The sequence below is a fragment of the Anopheles arabiensis genome, chromosome 2 (assembly GCF_016920715.1).
Source record: "Anopheles arabiensis isolate DONGOLA chromosome 2, AaraD3, whole genome shotgun sequence".
NCBI classification, from domain to species: domain Eukaryota; kingdom Metazoa; phylum Arthropoda; class Insecta; order Diptera; family Culicidae; genus Anopheles; species Anopheles arabiensis.
In genome coordinates, this window is record NC_053517.1 from 85,028,597 (window position 1) to 85,052,640 (window position 24,044).

Below are 24,044 nucleotides of genomic sequence, written 5' to 3' on the forward strand. Positions count from 1 at the left end.
TCACCGATTCCGAGGCGAAAAAATGGGATCAACAACTCTGCAAGGGACCACAACAAGTATGCACACAGCTGTAGCAAACAAAAAAACAGGCTCCCTCCTCCTCTCTTGACGTAACGTTGCTGTTGCTTTTTTTTTTTGCACGGTTTCTTTCAAGCGTAACCCTGGACTAAATTCTTTCGGTACCCCCCTCCCCCCTTCTCTTACCTTCCCCCGTTGCATTGAACTCGAGAAAAACTATCGGTTCACCAAAAAATGCGCGATCACTTGAAATGATCGCGGTGGACACTGGTAAACACAACCCCATCCAAACCGACATCCAAGGCTACCCGCCGACAGCCGACAAAAGGAAGCGAAGCTTTATGAGTGATCGCTAACGGCTTTTCGAACGACGGTTCCGTGATACGTGCCCGTGTGTGTGTGTGTGTCATTAAAATGAGTCGCGCAGGGGCCCTTTCAGGGCACCATTCACCCAGGGTGCGCGCACCAGAAGAAATTCTACGGCAAAGGGCCGGGTGAGTCATGGCATAAAACTGAAAGGTGTTTTAACCCTTTGGAGCAGAGCACCGAGCCGAGTTCAAGTGGACCGTTGTGTTATTTATTGTCCCAATATTAACTTCATTATTATGGATTGTTCTAATAGCCTTAAATTGTAATTTTATTCTTTAATTTGTGTTTGTTACAATATCTATTAATTTTCAATTACTTAACAATTGAAGCTAGTCCATGCCTATCTACCATGACTCACAGAGAAAAGAACTCCGCTTAATAGCGCCTCATCAAACATTCCCATCAGCACCTTTATGCGGCGTGATTATTCGTCCGGGTGGCGCGGCACACACCGGGGCAGCCAAAATCGCCAACTCGAACTCGATCTGCATGAGCACTCCCCTCGAGCACTGCAACTCGACTCGGCACACCCCACAACCACACACACACACACACACGAACGCAAAGACTCCGGAGCCGCCCTTTTACCACGCTTTGGGTGCTGGTAAATATTTCACTTTCGGACCTCCGAACACATAAAAACCTTGGGGTCTGGGCACTTGGGTAACTGGTTGTAAAAAATTAAACCACGATCATCGAACCGGTCACACCACGGCCAGGGCGCGCTGAGCTGAGCTGGGCTGGGGGACGTTGGGGGCGGTGGTTTGGGGCTTTCCCTTCCCTTTTTCACCACTCTCTCTCTCTCTCTCTCACACACACACAATCTCTTTCTCTCTGTCTCTCTCCTGCAGTTGTCAACAATTCGGTTGTAAGGTTCGTTGTCCTTCCACCCCTGCGTACCAGCCACCCGCACTGTGCGCGCGGGACACTTGCGGGTAGCGAACGAAACGATGACGTTGCGGTCGCCTGACTGCTGCTACCGGAGGGAAAAGGGGGGCTGCTGATGCTGTTTGGTAATCGCGAAAAGGAACCTCCCATTCCTTTCCACCCTTCTCAACCAAACCGTTTGGTAGCTTTTCTGTTTAACGGACCCGCAAACCATGTGCATATCGTTTCAGTTTCATAAGGGTTTTGTTGGCCGGGGACGGAGAGGAAATGGGGGGTGAAAATGGAAACACCCGGGGGTCGATTCCGAAAGGCCGCCGCTACCACCGTCGTCGCCGTCGCATTCAAAAAGCCAATGAGTCGTGATGAAGTGGTGCGCACCCACTCGTGTAGTCTTTTCTATTGGAACCACCAGCACGAGCTGGTGGGCTAGGTGCTAGGCTGCAGGAGGAGGCTTTGGGGCAGAAAAGGGATACAAAATGCTAACACACACACATACACACACACACACACACACAAAAGACACCCTCTCACAAACACAAACACGCAGATACACACCAAAGCTCACACTGAATAGATGAACGTGATGAAATCCAACAGCTTCGTCTTTCTTTCCCCCATGCTGATGGTGATAAGCCTGGTGTGACTAAGGCGTAGCAGGGTGCTGCTGTATGGTGCATGGTTCGTTAAAGGTCCTGAATGGGGAATGGGGGTTTAAAACGGGTTTGAAGAGGCCAATGTAACATAGGTTCAATAGTTCTTAATTTGCATTTGAATTTACTAATCGCAACAACTGATAAACCTTAACCTTAAATAACCTTAACAACCTGAAAATAGCCTCAAAGTCGTGGAAATAGTCTCTGGAATAGCCAACTTTGCTCAAATCACAGCATTGTTTTTCGTCCTTGGTAATTTAAAGATAATTTTAAGCATAATTATCACTATTTTTATTATCTTATTAGCTTCAAAAAAAGGTATTAAAATGGTTCTTTCATGGATCAAGTATTTTCTATCTGACAGGCATTATTCTGTTACAGGCTAGGTGATTCACTTTCGTGCCCATTTACGGGCTTGTCAGGTGTAGCTCAGAACAGTGCACTGCAGTCCTGTTCTGTTTATTATATTCATCAAATATTGTATTTGCATTCTTCCTACTAATGGACATCTGTTATTTGCAGATGATATTAACATATTTCATATCAGTGTCCTCTTTGTCTGATTGCGAAGCACTCCAAAAACATTTGGACGCGATCTCTACATGGTGCTCTACAGTGAACGGCTTGGACAGAGTGCCCGATAAATGCAACGTGATCTCTTTCAGTCGCTGATCAGATAAATCACTATTTTCCTATAACTTAGACGGAGCAACTTTAAATAGAGTGTCATCAGCGAAGGATCTAGGAGTTCAAGGAGCACACAAAACTTTTTTGTCAATAAAGCCAATAATTCTTTAGGCTTCTGAAATACGCGACCCAACCTGCCTTAAGGCTCTCTACTGCTGCTGGGTACGGCCCATCCTTGACTATGCATGCATAGTTTCGACTCCGTCAGGTACTACATCCCCAAGGCAAAGGCTTGAGAACATACCAAGAAGAACATTCTCTCGTATCGCAGTCCGTAGATTCCTGCATGGTTACAATAGCAGCATGCCTCCACACTCGGTACGCTGCCGGGTTGTTGGGTTTGACTGACATCACGACTCGTCATTCACATTGCTCAGGCTTTGTTCATTGCCGGTTTACTTATCGCTAATATTGATGCTCTTTCTTTACTGTCCAATTTTCCGCTGTAAACTCCTTCCCGTTGACTCCCCCTCCCCCTTCCTTCAACAACTAATACAATCATTTTGGCTTTAATCTTCCTTTATCCCGCTATTCCCGCTCCCGGATTCGTTCTAATCTTTTATCTCCACACATCTTTCCCATTCATCAATCCTCCTTCCCTAGTTTTAAGTAAAAATTGTATTAGCTTTACAGCACAAATGGCTTAATTCGTAGTTTGTGCATTTTAAAAAGGCCTTTTAAGACGACATTTCACTCTCACTCACTATCACTCTCACTTAAAGTCGATCCAAGAAGATTGGTTTCGGCTAGGCCGGAGCTTTTAATGATGATCAACAATAAATGGAAGTCACTCTAATGTCTTTGGCCAAGGTAGCTAGATATACTACCATAATCCCAGGCTCTTAGTTTGGTCGTCCTGATGGAGAGGGGGATTTGATCTGATTTAAATTTGATCTGAGGGCTGGTTTGATTTAAAATTTATTTCTGGAATGAAAACATAATTGAGATACTTTATTTTCTAAATTTTGGGGCTCTTTTTGGAAATTTGCATGAGGGGACTTGAAGTAATTTATGAATCTTGGATTTGACAGGAAATTGAATAGAATGGTACAAACCCTCTAGACGACGTTCCAGAATTCGTTTTTGTACGTTCTAAGCTATTAAGCACCAACTTTAATATCACACAAAACTATATTTTACTTTTTATCTTACACCTGACCCACTGCTCTAATGCGTTGCGTTGACTTTTAATGCGCACCGAATAGGAATCTTCCAGTCTGCCGAACAGGTTTGGTCTACAAAGTATTATGATAATGCGGTTCTTCACGATGGTTTCCCCCCGCATTAACGGAACAGGTTCTAGAGAGACTGTGAAGCCATTTATCCCTCCAAATCCATATTGTCAACCATCCTAGAGCCACTTGCGATATCTCGCTTGCGTACCGGCATCAACCACTTCTGCGGTACGGTCAATAAACATGCGGCCTATTAACGATCGATCAGCCTTCTCCCTTTCTTATCATCGACGCAAAAAAATAAGATAGTTTAAAATCGCCCGCCTAGTTGAGCCATGGTCAGAAGCGATTAGCATTTCTTCACGGTCACAACGATCGGAATCCGGAAGCCGAGGAGAGCACGCGGATTCCCAACGGAGGCAGACAGAAGTAATATGTGTCATGGGGTTGGCTCACGGCAACGTAGCACATGCATCCAGGATACGGCTGACTGGGCAAGCGATCGCAAGCATCATTCCTTCATTTTGCGTGTGCATGTTAACCCCCCTAGTCGACCTACTTCCACGACTCCACTGTACGATCGCGAACGGAAGGAAGCGTTATGGATGGTGCACAGTTCATGCAAAACCCTGGTTCCCCTTTCGGACCTGGCTCCGAAAGTGTGGCGAGTTGCGGCGAGTTGTTGCACACGCGGTGCGCGAAATGCTTTCGCTTTAGATGATCATGGCTGTGCGGGTTGCCACGCTTGCGAGGCTCGAAGAATGTCAACGATCAGTATGATAATTTCGCGAACCGGTAGCACAGCGGCCTACTAGTAGACGAGTGTGCGGGCAGTAAGGGAGCCAGTTGGCAGATTGGCATAAATATCGACATAAGCACACACACACACACACACATAGAGACGTACGATCATAGAGCGAGGGCTCCAAATCTATGCATGCGACGGCTGGGGAGACATTCACATCGTCGTCGTCGGCGAGTCTCAGCGTCTTGGGTTGGCTTTTCGGTGTTGCGTGACGGGCGTGCAAGGAAGCAGTAAAACCCACAGCCCCACCACCCCGAACACTGTCTGTCCTGCTTACCCCAACATACACACACACACACACATAGACAGAAAAGGGTACAGGTTTTGTTCGTTTGTTTGCTGGTTTCAGGGTGGTGAAATGAAGCCTGCGCCTTGCCACCGAGAAGCCGCCTTTCATTCTGTGATCAATCGCATCCGCGTTCGGTCGTGGATTTTTTAGCGCGTCTGTGCCGCTCGTTTCCCAGCACGATCGTGTTTCGTGTGATCGTGTGGTACGTACCTTACGTGTGCGTTTGTGTGTGCGTGTGTGTGTGTGTGCTAAATAAGGGTGAGTTCTTGTGAAACGTGCACGGAGACCCGTGTCTGGGTCTAGGAGTGGCTGGCCATAGACACAGGCCTAGACATCAACCGAACCCTGAGAGGGAGAGAGAAAGGTCGTGCCAAAACCCCTCGAGTCTTATCGCTAGAGACCCCCAACCCCTTTATCCCCACTCCTCCCCCACCCCAATCAGTTCGTGATCGTGAATGTCATAGCGGGTGAGGTTCTGTCTGAAAGGAAATTACACAAAAAAAGAGAACGGTACTCGCGCGAAAGGAAGAAGGAAGGAGACACCTCCATTCAGTGACACGGGGTTGTTAACGGGGTTGCCACGGCAAGCACACCACAAACTGCCAGTGTCTAGGGGCCATAGTGGAGCTGCTAGTGAACGTGTGCCACAGCAGGCAGACAAGAAACAAGAAATCGGTTGATTTGTGGGTACGTTTGTTGTGCAACCTTTGTGCTTCATCCGGGATGTTGTGTCCTCGCTTGAAAAGGCAGTGCTTTTCTGTGCGTCAGTGATCTGTGATATTCCTAAACTAAAGTTCGTGTCGTTTTCCCTCCCCCTCCACCCATTTCTTCTGCAGTGTAATTCTCCCCGCCCACCTTCGCTGATACGATGAGGCTAACTGGAACGCTCTGTCTGGCGCTGGTGGCGCTGGTGGCGATCGCGTCGGCCAGCCCGCTGGACGAACAGGCACGGGCGGCACTGTTCCGCCGCATGCGGCTCGGCGGTCCCAAAGGTCAGTTGTCTTCAGGGTTCGCTTCCTCCGCTTCTCGTGCTTCTCGGCGTGGCCGACGGTATGCGCTTCATCTGCTTGCTTCCCCGTACGCCCCAAGCCCATTTCATAACCCAACCCAGCAGCTCGATCACCTCGAACGCCGTCCCGCTCATCTTCCCTCCCAAACCGCACCCAAACCATCACCACCACCACCATCCGACGGTTTGCAAAGACGACATTTCGATGCAAATCACATTTCTTCACACCATCATCATCATCATCATCATCATCATCTTTCTCATGATCATGCGCAGAGCGATCTGCGCAACGTTCATCACGTTCATAGTCCTAGCGAGCGGTTAAATAACGCTCGCACGCCCGCTCACGCTAGAAACAATAGAAACACCGTACCGTTCGTACCGCCGCCCCCATCGACCATCACCGTCGATGGCGGTGGGCTGGCTGGTGACGATCGACGCTTGCTTTTAGACGCCGCGATTGCCCGCGTAGCCCAGGCGCACGACCGGCAGCTGCGGCAGTACGCGCAGCTCAGCAACTTTAGCACGTTCAGCGACTACTTCCTGGCGCAGCTGCGCCAGCAAAACCTGGCGGTGGCGTACGCGTTCGACGAGCGGCGCCCGGCCCCACCCGTGACCCCGGAGGTGCCGTACTACGACGAGGTGGACGATATCGGTGACCGGCGTCGGGCGGAAACGCTTGCACTAAACACGCGCACTGTCACTACCATTGCACCGCCCATTACTACTAGCACGCTTAGCACTACTACTAGCACTGATAGTGATATCACGACCAGCACCGCTACTACTACCACTACTACTACCACTACTACTAGCATAAACGGCACCACCGGTGGCCACCTGCCTGCGAAAGTTTGGGGTGAAGGTACAGAGTCACGGTTCGGGCCGGTGTTGGAGTTTGTCTTACAGCGTGTCCAATCGATATTTTCAGTCTACAAGCACGAGGACCAGAGCCGTCCGGGCGTGCCGGTCGCGGACAATCTCGACAAGGTGCCCGCGGCCGAGGACCGCAAACAGGGTAAGGAGCTGGCAGAGGAGGAAACGACTACGGCGGCCGCTGCTGCAACTAGCTCCACTCCCGTCCCGGCGAAGGGAGGTCTAAACAGGCTGTTCGCTCGCAAGAAGTACAGTCCACTGTTGCGCGACGGCTCGAAGGGCGCGCAGTCCACGACGGAGGCTGCGGTAACGGCGTCCTCGGCCGCCTCTGCCGCCAGTACGACGGAAAGTGAGGACGGTGTCACTTCCTCCGGGACGACGCGTCGGACGCGCCCAACGCGCCCAGGCAAGTTGCCGCGGTCGACCTCGCCCAAGCCGACGGTTTCGGTGAAACCGACCAAGATTTCGTCCCGCTTCTCGAAGCCCACGGTCGAGCCGACGGAAAGCACGGTAGCGCCGGTGACGTCCCGGACGACACGCGGCCGCCGTACCCGCCCGTCGAAACCGTCGAAGTTGTCCGGCACGACGACGACCACGACGGAGGAGCCAACTACCACGACCACCACCACGACGACAACTACCACCACAACCACGACGACGACTACACCGCCACCACCAACGACAACGACGACAACGACGACGACGAGCACTACTGCCGCTCCCAGCACAACTGCCGCTTCCTCTGATGTCTCCCTGGCAACGGGCAGCGTACCACTCGCTGCAAAGGCGGGAGCAGAGCAAGCGGACGAGGAAAGCTCACCCAGCTCAACGGCTGCCCCTGCCAGCACGAGCACGGTTAAACCTTCGTCCAGCACGGTGGCAACGGTCGCCACCTCCTCCGCAGGAGGCAGCATCCGCTGCCCCGGCCAAGAGTGCCCCGAAACCGGAACGTGTCATCCCGGTGGTCGAGCGGCAGGACGAGCTGCCCGAGAACGAGAGCTTGCTACAGTCGGCCAGCTACGATTCGTCCGCCGAGCAGGATGAGCAGCAGTAAGCCGTGTAGTGCACGGGACAGCGGAGCGTGCGTTTGTGTGTGTATGTGTGATAAGGATGTGAGAGTATAGCGTTGACATTTACTTGACTATACGCAGCGGTGTATAGCACTACTGTTTGGACGCGAATCCGGATCTGCCCTGGGGGCGACGCGAATAGTGGCAGCCGCTTCTTCTTCGGCAGCATTCGATTTTGTAGCTAGCGAATGTTGGACGAACGAAATAAAGATTAGGTAAATCCACTGTATTTGATGGGTATTTGTTGGATTTTGGTGTTTTTGACGGATGAAAGAAAATATGTTCAGATGGATCCAGCAAAAGGTAAGTGTTACGAGCCGAGCTTCTCCGGCAGACCTGTAGGATTGGCCCTCCACGAGAGTCGCAAGGGTCGTAGCGGAGGAGAATCAAACAGTGGACTTTTGAATAGAGCCTTTGACACTTTGCCTACTAACCAGTCCTTCCTGTTGGTTGCTTCTGATCCAAAGTTTGAGAAGCCTAAGCAATCGGAAGGGGGTTTGAAATCCAGGGGCTCTGTCCTATTACGGACGTTGGAATTAAAGGTGTAAACTCCAAGAACTTCTGCGTTTGAATCTTCCTTTAGTGAAACTAAATTTTATCCTCGCACATTTACCCGATTATCCACTCGGAATGGATTGTTCGGGTTTCTCGAAAATTCTTATTGTGACATGAAAGGATTTGGAAGAATAAAACAATGAGTACTTGAATTAGGATAAGCTAATTGGTGAAGGAAGAAATGTATATGCGTCTGCTTAAAGGACAAGTAAGCAGTAAGTACAAAAATAAACCAAAATCAAGTGGTGAGCACAAAAAATTAACGCCCGCGATACAGGCGTCAACTCGCAGGGCTTAATAACATGCCCGTCGTAGGTTTAAGCATCTTGTGCAGCGTTCCTCCGTAGCAAGGACTGACTATCCGGTAGCGTGGTACTAACTAAGTTTCAAAAGCCTGTATTGGCCGGGATTGCCACGTTACGATCGTTACGCCAATAAGAAGAAGAATATTTATACAGTCAGAATTAAATAGTGTTATATACTTAGTTGCCAGACTACGATGTGTTCAGATTAATAGCTTTATTCTAACTAACTATTCTATAAGGTTATAAATGTATACTACGATCGTACAATAACTATTCTATATGGTTGTACATGTGTACTGTGATATCCAACAAATAGTTTAACGCGTTTTGGTAAAACGCTCGATAATTGACTTAACAGTTCTTCCGGTATGAAAAACCCGGTGTTTAGAAAAAAAATCATAGTAATTATCATTGAAATTGAAATAAAAATAAAAATCGGATTTATGTTTGGTAAGAAAAAAGGTTCCAGCTAAAACGCATAAATTCAAGAGTTGACATGAAGTGACATGATAGAAGTATTATCAGGGAGGTCCAAGTGTATGAGAATTTAAAAAAAAATCTTAAAAGCTCCCCGTAAAAGCTTTTTTTATAATTACTAACACAGTAATGTAAAGATCCTTCAACCCTCCAGTAACACTTTTCGATCCACCCCTAAAAGCCATGAAGCTTTGGCTTCAAGCTCATGCTGCAAGCTTATGCTAATGCGTTCAGAAAAGCCCCGCCTGAAAGTTTTCAACACCATTCGTTAAAAAGCATTTTAGTTGGAGCTTTTGTTCATTCGTTATGATTTTGGTTCCGTTTTTGTTTCTATTTCCATAACTTTTTTGAAATAGTTAGTACCGAAAAAAATGAAAACTTGTTTACATTTTTAGGATAGTCTAAAACTTGTGAAAACCAATTCGTAAAGGTAAGACAGAAGGGGTTAAAAAAGAAAAACCGCTAAAAGGTATAAAGAGCTGTCCGCAACTGACCACAGCTGAGGTCTATACAAATGGAATCTTCAAAAGGTTGAACTTGGCACTGGGAAACTAGGAGCAAACATGTTCCCTGAATAAATGGATCTCTTCTGAATATTTCTCCTACAAGCAATGGTGTGATGAACCAATGGAAGTGTACGAATCACATTCTACATATGGAAAAGACAAAACGCTCTAAAAGATTGCAATGGGTTGGTGTCTTTGTACAGGTTTTTGAATGATTATATCTGAGTGACCATTGGTTTCAATCTTAGTTGGTCAGAGTACCTCAAAGCAGTAGAAGTGTAAAATAGCTAGTATTATAAAGGTACTGGAGATAATGAGCTTTAAACTTTAAACTTTAAACGAACTTTAAACTTCAAACGAACTTTAAACAAATCCATTTTAGCTGAAAAACGTGAAGTTCTACTTAGGCAAATTCCGAGACCGTATGGAATTTCAGTCTTTAAACCTTCTCCTACTGCTACTACGTATCTCGAGAACAGACTGTAAGCGAATTAAAATTAAAATTATATATTTTTTAATCTTGATCGCTCTGCCCAAAGATTATTAAATCTTACTCGGAAGTTTGACAACCCCGCTACGTGACGGTTCTGCTGTTTTAGCGCTCTCTCGGTAAATTTATTTTCTTTACCAGTTTAATTTGAATCCATTTTATATTGATATTTTGTTCTATTTTATTTTTTAAAATTTTTTTTTTAATAACGAAAAAATATCATATCAAACAAAAGTCGACAGTTGATCGTGCTTCATTCGCTCTATCTTTCCACCATCCGACCCATAGTGCAGCAACCAGGCAACCAGAGAGGGCATCTCTCAACGAGCACCGAGCACCCGCAACCGCTCAACCATCGCAGCACCGACCGTCACAAAAAGTGTCGAGCAGCGCAAGCGTTCGGACGCACGTAACTCCGGTCCCCGGATCAAGCTGAACGGTTTGACGTTCACCACAGTGGAACAATATTGTTGTTTACCGTCAAATCAAAACCAGTGTTCGTGTGTGTGTGTGTGTTTGTGTGCGTGATTGTTTCTAATCAACAAGGTGCGGTCGTTGCAGGGCGTACACATTTGCCATCAGTTTCATCGTGTGCTGTTAGAAGATTGTTCACTGACAGAGCACAGTAGCGTGTGGCGTCGCCGTGCTGATGTGTTGCTGCGAAGAATCCGCACAGGTGAGTTGCTGCCGTGCTAGTGCGAGCGAGCAAGCGAGCGAGCGTGTGAGCTGGTGTGAGTGAGCGGGTGCGGAAGAACGTGCTGCAAAAAGGGCGGGAAAAGGGCAGGCAGGGGCAAAGGCAGGGCGTTCAGTTCAGTTTCCAGGAATGTGCGCGTATAAATCGCATGAATCACATCGCCGAGGCTGAAGTGCATCCGCGCCTACGGATCTCTGTGTGTAACCGTCCGACAGTGTGTGTGTGTGTGTGTGTGTGTATGAAGGTGGTGTGTGACACAAGCAAGCAAGCAAAAAAAGGGCGGAGGATTAAGATGGCGCACCTTGAAGATATATTGTGCAAGCGCGAAACCGTATCCCGTAGGGCGGCGCGGTGTATGTGTGGCGGAGTTACCTGGTAAGGGAAAGGGAGACTCCCATTCCATCGCTCACGTCGCGCGAACCCTTTCCGTTTCCTTTTGCCTTTTTACACACTTACACACCCCAACGACGGGTGGTCAACGGTTCGGTATCGCTGTGCTATTGTTCAGACGAGATCTTGATTTCGAAAAAAGAGAAAAACACCCTTTCGGTCCAGCATCACTACCACCACCGCCAGCTCCAGCTGAACACTTCCGCTTTCCGAGAGGCAAGTACCCCAGCATCATCATCATATCGCGTCACCCCGACTAAACAATGCAGTTTCTGCAAAACCACTGTGCGCGGTGTGTCTTTGTGTACGTTTTGTGTGCGCGCGAGTGCAGCAGTGCTTGTGCGGTGGGGTTGCGGGGGAATATTTTTACAAAAAATGAAATCATCCCAAAAATAGTAACGCCGTGCGGGCACACCACACCACTCGGCGGCTTACGGTGGTGATCGGGCGAGTTCATGTGCCCGCGCGTGCGCACTGAACGGTGTGAGGTGAATAATAAAATGTGTCACAATTTAAAAAAAAAAAGTGTACAGTAGTGTGTAGGTGTGGTTGCTGGTTGTGTTAGGAGGACAGCATCACCATGAAGCGCGAAAAAAAAAACAGTGACGAAAGAAAGAGAACGAAAGTGTTTTACAGCGGATTTACAGACAATCCCCGCGCGATAGAAAAACGATAGATTTCAGCGCAACGCCTAGCGACGAACCTTAGCAACGCAAGGGCTTGCTTCGACGATTTGCTGTTTGCCATGTGTGCCTTCTTTCTTGTGTTTGCGGATGTGGAGTGTGTGTTTGTGTGTTGGTGTTGTTCCAGTGTCGCGAGCCCGCCGTTCGCCCGCCCATACATGTATCCCCTTCCCTCTCGCCATGAATGTGACCTTGCGACAAGATTGAGCAAAAAAAAAGCATCTAAGTCACCATTTTGTAACACCCATTGGGACAGTAAATCGGTAACAAAATGTAACGTAAACTGAAACACCTTTAAAACCCACCAACTCAGGTCTACACACTTGTTCCGGTCGTAACGTTTACGATGATTAGGGGGAGAAGGTTAGCTTTCTAGGTCGAAGCGGCAACGATTGTTGCTTGTATTCCGTCTTTGCCGTAATCGTACAGAACCACTTAACACCACTGTACAGCCCAGGCGAGAGTGTCGAGTACTGTGTACAAGGGAGCGAAGTTTACCGAAGTTTATGTAATAAGGCAAACAAATTACGCAACGGTCAAATACCATTCCGGCCACCGGGACACAGGGGTGGACAAAGGCACAAGCACAGTGTGTGCGAGTGTTGTTTGTTTTGTGTGCGACTGGATTGGATTGCAAGTGCTTTTTCCTTAGCATATTGTACCGTTTACACATCCCCCGCTTGTACGGCTGGGGAAGCTGGGAAGCAGCTGAAAAACGTAATCGGATTGGAACTGGTTTACAAAAAAAAAACAGAAAGGAAAGCAATGAAAGTACTGGCGGGCAATATTCATATTTTATTGCTCATTTTTTCAACATACTCTTATGCACACGAGAGGATTTAAAACGAACGTGTTCTTCTCCCATATGTTCGCTTGATTCGGCTCAAACACAGCCGTACGGTTCATGGCAAGCGGATGGGCTTTTCTTCACAATTGCCATCGGTAGGGTGTCCTTCTACCTTCGCGCTCCGGTCTCAGACCTTTTCAATGACCAACGCAAACCCCCCTTAAGCGTCTACCCCTGAACACCACCCCTGTGGGTGATTTGTTTTGGTGGTGCTACTACCCTTATGTGTATAAAGCCAAAGAGAAAGAGCGAGAGAGAGAGTGAGTAGGACAGACTCACTGTATCAGTGCGCGTGTAGGTGAGACGAGCTTAAAAAACCAGTCTGCGACGCGTTTCGGCCGCATGGTCCAGCATCGCGGGTCTCGTCTCGGCAAGGAGCGAGTCTTTATTTTGCGTTTCTTGCTCTTTTCTCCTTCGGATTCTGCAACACGCGTTTGCGCATTTTTTCCTTCTCTTTTTTGCGCCGCTCACTCTTTGAAGCTTCATTCTTCCAATCAAGCGCAATAGTGGGGCGAACCTGGGGGTGGCGGTACGGTTGTGTGTTAATTGCGCGGCGAGTTGCCGCCGGACGTTGCGCCAACGAAAGTGACGGACGACGAGACGACGACAGAATGAAGCAACTCGCGAATCGTACCCGGGAAAGGATCTTATCGTACAACCAGACGGCACTGATACCCTCCGCTCCGTTTCGAAAACTTTCACGATCGTTCGAAAAAGAAAAAAAAAACAAAAATCGAAAGTAAATCCTTCTCGCACGCTCCGCTGCGCCAGGCAACGTTCTCGAACGCGTGTTTCTATTATTTTTATAACATTATGACATTCCATCGTGTTCGATCGTACGCAACACCGCTCCAAATAAGGCGCGCGAGGGGAACCTCGACGTGTACAGCACAACCGCGCACGCACACACAGAGGGCAAACATACAAGCGAACGTAAAAGTCCCAATACACGAATCATTTCGGGGGGAAGGTGATTTTTGTAGGTTAAGTTCTACGGTGGCTAACACCAGCCGGGGCACGCATCCTACGCATCTGCAGTGCGAACAAAAAAAATACGCGATGGCGTCATCGTCGCCAACGGCCCAAAAGGCATCCAACAGATCCGGGGCGCCTTCTTCTCACCTTCGGCTAGAGTGGTATGACCGCGTAACCAACGCAGACCAACGCAGACCCGAGGAATGCCCGCGTCCTCCGAGTGTTTCTGTTTTTTTTTCATTCCGAGCACTCCAACGCAGCATCGCAAACACGGGCTAATGTCCCTGGGGTTGCTGGCGTTGCTGGCGGCCACCGCCAGACGCTTGTCAGAGTGCAAACGATCGAACAACCCAGCTCGAACCAGGCTGGGTGCGTAGGGGTATTGCGATTGCGATTTGCATTTTTACCGTAGGTCGAAATGGGATCGCGATCGAGGGAGTAAGGGTAGCAGCAGCACCGAGTAACGAACGCTCCCGCACATATCGCGCGTGGTTGCTCGTATTCAGATTCACTTTCGAACACGAGCTCGGCAAAAGACCGGAACCACCGGAAATAGATGTGGCGAACGTGCGGGGGCGTACCTGGTGGTGATGGAGATTTGCCAATAGGAGAAAAAAACACACACACATTATCGATCAATCAACTCCACCCATGAGCTGGAGGGGGAACGAGGAAGGCATCAACTGTATACAGGTTTTGGCATACATTAAGCGATTTCTAATCGTTTGCCACATGATCGTAAATAGGCATGCACGGTTTGATTTCTGAATGGAAACGTTTCGTTTCTAGCTGTTGCCACTTATCAAAAGACTCAAAGTGACGAACCTCAAACAGCTGAGGATACTCATACGATGTGGAGCAGAGCTTTAAACAAAGTATTATGATTTAAAAACTAACATGTCGATTTGTACGGTTGTCACCTGTCAAAAGACTTCAACTGTGCCATCATATAAAAGAACGTATGAGCCTTGCACACAGTGGCCGCCTATCAAGAGATTCAAAGTGACGAACCTCAACGGCTTCAAGGTACTCATGCAATGTGGTTTTAAACAATGTATTATGATTTATTTGCAAGCGTGTCGTATTGTATGGTTGTCTCCTGTCAAAAAAACTTGAACTGTGCCACCAGTTAGAAGACTTAAACTGATGAACGTCCAAGGCGTGCATGGTCAAACGCAAGCACGCCATGCACCGCTAATGAAAAGACTCGAAGTGACGAACCTCAGAATATTTCTCCTGCGACACGATGGATGGATTAAAAAAAGAGTATTTTAATTTGAAATGCAAACGCGTCGATTGGAATGATTGTCACCTGTTACACAATGGAAAGCAACGATCCTCCAACTCATACACATTGATCCACATCAAAAGACTTAAAGTGACGAACGCTATTTAATTTACTCATTTTTTTCTCGCTGGACAATCATCAATCAATTCGTAGTACCACCCCATCACCACCCGGTGGGCGTGTTGATAGGGAGGAGGAAACGCCTTTTTAATCACCCCTCATACATCAAAAGGCTCACACGTGCTCACATAAGCGACGAACCTGCTTTCGAATTCCGGCCACCTCAACACTGCGCAATAACAATTCATGCAATGTAATTTAACAAATTTGATCCATTACGTGATTAACGGCCCCCCTCCATCAAGTAGTGATCAAGCCATTTCGCTTCCGGTAGGGGGGAATGCGCTCCTTCCTCGCGTGCTCCAATTGCATTCCTGTTCAACGTACACGTTGAATCGCGCCGCGACATTTCTTCTTTCTCATTGTAACGCAGACAGTAGAACAACATCAACAGCAAAAAACAGGGCTCATCATTCAAGATGCGATCGTGCCACTGCTGCTGCTGCCCCGAACTGCACACACAGCTGTGCACGTGCAATCCATTTAATTCTACATACCGTTGAACAAAAAGGTGCATTAGCGAGGGCCAGCTATGTAGCTGCACTTCGAACGGGCCGAACAATGGCGCAGGGCCTTTAATTTCGAGCGAGCTGCTTGATTCGAGCTGCTGGGAACCGACCCTGACACGTTCTCACAGCACTTTGCCCATTTATCGCTGGTTTCAAGGTTTCCGAGGAAGAGCGCTTTCCTTGCAAGCCCGGCTACAAAACATCTAGGCAGGAGAGGTAGCAGCAGATAAGCAAATGCGAAATGTATGGATGGAACTCTATGTTAATGAAGTGTTTAAGTGAGAAGCTACCGCTGAGTTGGTGGTGAGCGCTTATCAACCGAATTAAATCTGATGACACGATGAACCTTAAGCACGTGCGTGTTTTTATGCACGCCTTTTGTATGTATTAACAGTTGACCTACTGCAAGGGCATTGAAATGTCAAAAAAGGGTAACAACAAAAGCCGTTTGATGTGCAAAACATGATGATGGGGCGGCACAGAAACGAAAACCATCCACGGTTTGGGAATTATCGTGCAATTACACTGTGCCTGGATTTATTTTGTCATTTATTCCGCTGCACTGATGATTACCGCTCTCTACGACCGGGAATGACCAAAAACACCGCCGGTAGCACATTCACCGGGTGGCCCACTTTGCAGCTCAATGAATAAGACTCATTAGACAAGGCGGCAAACAAAAACGACAAAAAAAAACAACTCCCAAAAACCGCGCAAAGACTCAAATTGAATTATTTGTTTTTTGTCTTTGCGAGCGGCATCTTCGACGGAGCATCAACGCTGCCTCCCATCCAATCGGAGTGCTAATTTGATAATAACTTTAGCGCACCGTCTCTTGTTTTGGTTTGGCGGTCGTCCCCAAACCCCCAAAACAAGCTCTGGTGTAAGGCGCCGTCGTGAAGAATTCTTTGCATTTTTTTAGCGTTAAACACTCAATTAAACCGAGCGACATTGTCGAACTTCCATATTGGGCGCGCAGAAAAAAAGGGAACGCAATGATATTAAAAGCCCGGAAAGTCCTTCACGGATGTCATATTTCAGCATAAAGGATAAAGGATGTTGTCGATGCACATTATCATAAAAGGCAAGCGGGCTCAAGCAGGAGAAGAGGGTGAAGGTTGCGTTTCGGAATTGTTCGCTCGGTCGAAATTGCCATGTACGATATGCCATTCCGATCGCTTTGAACCCTAATGATTGTGCGGTTATTAGTCAACGGGCTGACCTCTTCGCCGACCCTCAACCGTCGCCTCAAGCTTGATGTGTGGCGCGTATTATTTTCTCCTCCTGCCAATGGTCCACCGCTCAGTGCTATGCCTTCTCCCATTCATTCGACATGACCATCATATCGATAGCGCGACGGCCGTTTATCTTCGCCAGCCAAGGTTCCCACAGTCAAGGGAGATGATTTTTTATTATTAAATCTCTTCGTAGCTTTTCTCTTTCTCCACCCCTACTGGGACGGACGCAGGCGATTATCATTATGGTAAAGTTGTTGGCAGGCCGGGGCAGCCGGAGAGACAGTACGGGTGACACAATTTTCATACCGTCCCATTTCCTTCTGCCGGTAGCGACTTTCGCGAACGCCGAGAAAACCGAGAAGCGCACAAAACGCAACACAAAACTATTAACCGGAGAGCGTGTCAGAGAGCAACGAACGACCTACTGCTGGATTGGCTGACGCGGTCTTAATTAACCCACCATCGCCATTATGTCAGGTGGGGTTGGTAGTATTGCGGGTGCTCTATCGTTGGCTACCGGGCCACCGTATCAAGATAAGATTCGCACGTTCGGACTCTCGTGGTGCGATTTGTGTTTCAATTATTTTCTAGCTCATTGCTTCCTCCACCATCTGTGCGCGCGCGAGCGCTGTACGCACCAATCATAATTGATTGTGGTGATTTTTTGGCGCTGCGTTTGCGTTGCCTCTACCAGCCCCCGGTAGCTTCCAATAACCGGACCAACAATTTGGGTCGGCAAAGGGTTTGGTACCGGTTTTTTTTGTTCGGGAGGGATTGGTATGTAGTACAAGATTGTAGTTATTACATAATCAATAAGGAGAGAGAGAGAGCGCGCGAGAGCGAGACAGTTGGTTTGAGAGGCCTTTTAATACGATCACTCCGATCAGCTGGGGGTAAAAAAGGGGGCAACAGCGACACCAATGAAGATCTCTGCCAAAGTCACAAATGTGACGGTTTTGGGATTGCTTACAAACCCAAGAAGAAGAAGAAGAAGAAGAAGAAGAAGAAGAAGAAGAAAAAAGGGCAAACTAATTGGGGTACAATATTTATGCTTCCTGGCACGGCACGGCGCAAATTGCCAAGCACCACCGAACCGTGCACAAACCAAAAGCTCACACCTCGCGACGTTTTAGGCATTCGTATTTCGACGCTTCCCGTTTGTTTTTTGGCAGCTGCGGGCCAGTGCGTGCCGCTGAAACCTTTCCATTTTTCCAAAACGTTTCAAAACTCCGTACCCGCTGCTCCTCCTCCTCCAACCAGGCTCCTCTTCATAACCTCAAAACCTATCGATGCGTAGCGGGAAAACTAGACATGCGACGACGCCAACGAGTGCAGCCGAAAAAGCAAGTGTCTTGCAAGCAGAAGAGCAAGCAAGGTGTGAGAAAGGAGTGTGTGGTTTAATTCCCCTTCCCAAGCCCCAGTGGCCAGGACGTTTGAAAGTCCAATTGGTTGCATTTCGTGACCGGTTACTGATGATGGACTCCGGAAAAAAAAATCAACCGGCTGACAAGTGTGCCAGCATATAGTGGATTCCAGCCATTTACTTTTGCATTTACTACACCTTTGCAACCATTTTATTGAGCCAAACAAACAAAGCAAAACAACACAAAAAACTGGTATGTAAAAGGTGAGTTGTGAGGATTTGAAATGGCAGTGCCAGCTTTACGATCAACTATCCAGAGGACGACGATCATTGATTGAAATCACCGTCGATCAGCAACAGCACTTTGATTTAACACAAATGCCATACTCGTGCGGGCTGACCTTCGGCGCCCGGTTGTTTGATTGTTTGTTTGCTTGTTTGGTTTAAAAAAAATATAAACAAAATGATAATGTGAACGATTGCCTTCCCTCCATTTGATGCAAAAGGCCAATCAAACAAAACACACTGAAAAACACACAGCAACTTATCATCAGCTTATTGGCAGGCTGTAGAAGGAAACTCTCCAGCAATGCTATCGCTATAGCGAGCTTTTTTTGAATAAAGAAAAGGCCGTCCCCATGCGTGACCAACCTGTCTCGTAAAGTAATAGATAATGAGGCGGTTTATCGATATCGATGTGTGCTCCATTCGGTTTCCGACCATCGTGAACCGAAGCCTCCCCCCAAAAATAGCACGTCATGATTTAATAGGTTTTCCAATATGGAGCTGCGTAGTGCGCACGAAACAAAAACGCGCCAATGCGTCAACGCACCCGGGGATGGTTTTATGCTGGTTTGACTCCGGAGTCCACGGCACCACCCGGGTCACACCTTTCCGAGTGCGTTGTCATTCCACTTCCGCCGTTCGTTCGCCATGTGCATGTGCCGTGCGTGTTTGACGATGACGATGTCACCTGGCCTCGCGATGGCGACACGGCACCTTACTGCCATTGCTCATGTGAATGCCGCCACAACCAGCAGATGGCTAGAAGGTGAGCATTTAGTTGAATATTCATTAGAAGAAGCAAAGCGAGCCACAATTAAAGCCGCACCAAGCGACAAACCTTCCGAGCGGGTTTATGAGCTCACCGCCGCGTAAGGAATTTTACTGTTGATTGATCAACAAATCAACAACCAGGGACGACGCGCGGGCACAATGACATCGCGCCTGTGTGCTGGTTGTAAGCTCGCGTCATCGTGCAGCCATCTCGCGGGTTTAACGGCGCCGCAATCCATCCACCCAAGAAGGAAAATCCCCAATGCAATTAAAACACTGTCCAATAATTAAATATAAATTATACAATAAGATACTTTTTTCTCATAGATTTCCTTTTAAAAAACACACACTTTTTGTCGCACCCAACAGCGCTGCTCACAGCCGGCGGGTTGTGACGGTAAACAACAGTCGACGACTATTAACGATCGTTGTGTTTGTGACGATCGCGTTCAATGTATGCACACAGACACACACACACAGAGTGCCAGCTCGTACTATTACACCTGTAAAGCCAGCGGGTGGGTGTTCAGAGGGTGGAACTGATGCTTGCGTGGAATGCCGAGGGAGCTTCCCCCACTTTTTGAGTGTGCGGCGCGCCGGTGTGGTGACCGATTTTGTTTTCGCGCTCTGTCGTGGTGGTATGTTGTGCCCATTGCGTTACGTCATCTTCGCCAGTGGAAATGGTCAGCATTTACACACATGTGCAAATGGGCAAATGAAGAGGGTGTAAGAAAGAGAAAGAGAGAGAGAGAGAGAGAGAGAGAGAAAGAGAAGAGTGAAAGAGAATGAAAATAACAGCATGGCTTCAGTTTCACTTGGGAAACACATGTTTTTAGATAGTTTTACATTCTAAAGAAAAAGGAGGGAAGGAAATAAGCAAACTTCAAACAGACATGAGTCATGTGTGAAAACATCTATTTAAACATGTTTTCAGTTACTAGCTTTAATAAGTCAAAAGCTTAAAAAATGGTAAATAATGAAATTGCTCATTCCTAATATTCATTACTCCGATAACGCTATAAAGTTTTATTTTACGTTTCTCGTTGCAAGTACGAACAACACAGTCAACAAGTGAACATCATTTTAATGAATTACAATTTAAAAAAAAAACGCATATTATTAATTGATGCCTATATGTTTATTGAAGGATTTAGTATACAACATAATGAATAATTAAAACGGCATATTCGATAACAAACTAAAAGCAGAGGTTTGATTTTTTTGTAAATAGCTAAAAGTACGATTAAGAAAAGCTATTGAAAAGAAAATATCGGTACAATTTGGTGTATTATAAGCGGTGTTTTAGATGTTTTTACATGCGATACTTTAAAAGGTTTTAACGATCAATTTGTAAATAGGAAATAAACAACTCCTTCGATAATAGCACTGAAAACTGTACAAATCATGCACAAATATCAAACAAAAGTTGTTTTTTGACAGACTGCAGTTTTCAAAGGATCTGATGTAGTAGGCGGTCTCCATAAAGATCATTATCTTCTGTTTATGTTTATGTTTATGTTTATTTGTCTATCGATGGACAATAATGCCCTCTCGAACCATTTTTGCAATGTTTTACAATGAGTTCTTTACAATGGATTACAATAACATAGAACATTAAAAATGTGCACTATGGAACCAAGTTTAACACAGAAACACGATCATTAAACTCAGTTGGCGAAATCCTCGGCTCAAAAGCGTCGCTGACTGCGTTGAAAGCACGGCACATGAGTAGGAACGGGTCAGAGGAGCCAAATTGCGTTCTACGGTCGTCGAGGGCCTGTAGTGTGGTGTCCTTATGCAGATCGCTGGATAAAACGAATTGAAAAAGTTCCTACAAATACCACTCAAAATGCTATACGACTTCTAAGATGGCTGAGCAGTTCTGAGATCGAGGTGCTTGCTACTAGGTCTAGAAAGCTTATAAAATCGTCGGGAAAAGGGCGAAAGTGATTTTTATTAGCAAATTGTTAAATGGTGAAATAGATGCGCCAAGACTACTTTGTAAAATAAATATTCACGTACCGAGATCTAGTTCAAGACATAACAGTATCGTATAACTGGAGCGTCACAATACTATTTACGCATCAAATGATCTCCCATGGCACGCAGTTTCAATTTATACTACTCTAATTTTTATTTCAACCTGTCATCTAATAGTCTCAATGAGGTCCTTCGTTTTTCGATTGTATGAGCGTCTACTATCATTAGCATTTAAAATATTATAGTATTCTATATCTATCTCTTGTTGAGTCGAATGCGGTGAATTTTACGTGTAGCAAAATTACACGAAAAATTTTGTTATTTTGGCTAAAAACCGTGAAACTCGAGAAACGCGATATTTTGTGGCCGTTTTCAGTCCCTATTTATACGCTATCTCGGGGATCACCTGTTAGTTAGTATAGTGATGGGGCGTTCTCGTACTACAGTCGTGAACTCGTAAGACTTAATAACATGCCCGTCATGGGTTCAAGCCTATCATGTATGATCCTCCCCCCTATCTGACTATATCCGGCTGCGTGGTATAGGATCTGTCTTGAAAGCCTTTATAGGCCTTTATGTCCGCGTAGGACATTACGCCAAAGAAAAGAAGAAAATATAGTTGGTATACTTGCTGAAATCTATCTATGATATTGAGTAACACGTTACCTTGTTTATGATGTGACTGTCTTTGACAAGTCATCACATGGACTTCAACAGGGATACGAAAAATATCCGAAGCACAGAACACCCATACACAAAAGATAATTGATGGGAAAACTCGGAAGTGTCAGCTTTTTGTGCAATTTTAGATTAATAACCACTCGTCACGATTCTGCCAAAGCTACGCGAACCGTGCATCCTGCGCATTAGCAACAACATAAATCATAAACAACTCCAACGAAACAAAAATCCGATAAAGATATCATGCCGTACACAAGCTGTCTAGCTGCTTGCAAAGTACTTATCATGGGCCAAGTTCCCAAAAAAAAGCTAAACAAAAGAAGCCCACACGGCGTTATGAATTTATGCTCAATTAACCATGAAAAAAGTCATCACGTTTTACAGCGCAGCTTTGCCAATAAACTATCATTCGCGCGTTTCCTTCGTATACGCTTGCGCCTTGTTGCGCTCTTCCCATGTGTGGAGGTCCTTCAGCGACGCATTATTATCGTTATCCGGAACCTAGGTGCAAACTATTTCGTTCCTTCCTCCTCATCATCACCATCGACAGCGCGTCAATCAGCGGCTGCAAATCAATGACCATCGGCGGTCGGTGACAATGTGTGGCACACAGCGGTTTGTCGGTGGTACACTACTTCCTTCCTTCGCTTGATGGCGTTATGAATGTTTTCGTTTTGGCGAAGCACCAAACCCCATTCACATCCGTTCCGTGACGCCGAAGCGCTTTGTGTTCACGGTTCACGCGTACAAAACCACCCGCCAACCGTGCCGACCGGCTCACTCGACTAGCTACGCTCGTGAACGATAGAACACGCACTCTACTCTTTGCGCTCTTTTTAATTTTAATTTTTTTGGAGTAGAATAAAACGTTAAAATACAGTTTACAAAAACAAGTAAAACTTTCTGCCTTTTTATGCAAACAGGTTCGTAAAATGAGCAGCAACAGTTTTTGAGCACCGGAGCACTGCGCGAGCCCTAAACGCCACAACACCGAAAGATCGAAGTAGGAAGGAGTAGAACGTCTAAAGCATACCAAGCAACAAGCGCCCAACATGGAGCTGCCGAAGGGAGCGAAAATCACACACACCGGGCTGCTGCAGCACACGCCCGACGGCAAGACGGAGCTGCAGAAGATCACCCAGGCCGGGCTGGTGGCCCGCTCTCCCGAGGGTACGGCCGCCAAGGGCATGAACATACGCGGAAATGAGGATCTGTGGGTCGAGATTCAGGCCAACACGTTCAAGAACTGGGTGAACGAGCATCTGCGCGAGTCCGGACTTCAGGTAAGGAAGGCTGCAAAGGGTGGTTTGTGCCATCGTAGTCCCAGGAATAAGACATTCTCCCCCTTTCCCCGCAGGTGATTGAGTTCCACGAGGACTTTTGCGACGGCACACTGCTCTGTGCGCTCGTCGAAGGGCTGCAGAAGCGTCCGCTCAAGCCGTCCTGGAACAAGCGGCCCGCTAACCAGCACCACTACCTGGAGAACGTGACCACCGCGCTGAACGCGATCGAGGCGGACGGCGTCAAGCTGGTCAACATCGGCAACGTGGACATCGTGAACGGGAACGTGAAGCTCATCCTCGGCCTGATCTGGTCGCTGATCGTGCGCTACCAGATCGGGCGGAGCAAGTTCCCGCCGCGCAAGCTGATGCTCGCCTGGCTGCAGGCCGCCCTGCCCGACTGCAAGGTGAGCAATCTGACCACGGACTGGAACAGTGGCGTGCTGCTGTCCGCCCTGCTGGACTACTGCGAGCCGGGCCTGTTCCCGCACTGGCGCACGCTCAACCAGAGCGAATCGGTGCGCAACTGCGAGCGGGCCATGAACCTGGCGTACGAGCGGTTCGGCATACCGAAGGTGCTCGAGCCGGAGTATCTCGCGTCGCGCTGGCTGGACGAGCTGTCCGGCATGACGTACCTGTCCTACTTCATGCGCCCGGGCGGACCGGGCTACAACGCGACGATGAAGTGGGTGAACGGACAGATCAAGCGTCCCGTGACCAACTTTACGGTGAGTTGTTGCTGTCCATCGTAATGCCCCATATCCTTAT

The 24,044-nt window shown here is 47.5% G+C and overlaps 2 protein-coding genes across 3 annotated transcripts in view; both read left to right on the forward strand.

Moving 5' to 3' along the window:
* The first annotated feature begins 4,754 nt into the window (after window positions 1–4,754).
* Window positions 4,755–7,813, forward strand: LOC120894501 (cell wall protein DAN4-like). Its single transcript, XM_040297131.1, has 3 exons — window positions 4,755–5,086; window positions 5,721–5,876; window positions 6,825–7,813. The coding sequence occupies exons 2-3, from the start codon at window positions 5,753–5,755 to the stop codon at window positions 7,811–7,813; spliced, it is 1,113 nt and encodes a 370-aa protein (XP_040153065.1). The 5' UTR covers window positions 4,755–5,086; window positions 5,721–5,752.
* A 2,716-nt stretch (window positions 7,814–10,529) lies between these two features.
* Window positions 10,530–24,044, forward strand: part of LOC120896126 (filamin-C) — a 41,741-nt gene continuing 28,226 nt past the window's right edge. Inside the window, exons 1-3 of one of the 2 annotated variants that reach the window (XM_040300709.1) lie at window positions 10,530–10,848; window positions 22,920–23,279; window positions 23,354–24,004. In XM_040300709.1, coding sequence (XP_040156643.1) covers window positions 23,049–23,279; window positions 23,354–24,004 — 882 coding nt within the window. In that variant the 5' untranslated portion in view covers window positions 10,530–10,848; window positions 22,920–23,048. The remainder of the gene's footprint in view (window positions 10,849–22,919; window positions 23,280–23,353; window positions 24,005–24,044) is intronic. The other variant, XM_040300051.1, reaches the window with a different exon arrangement.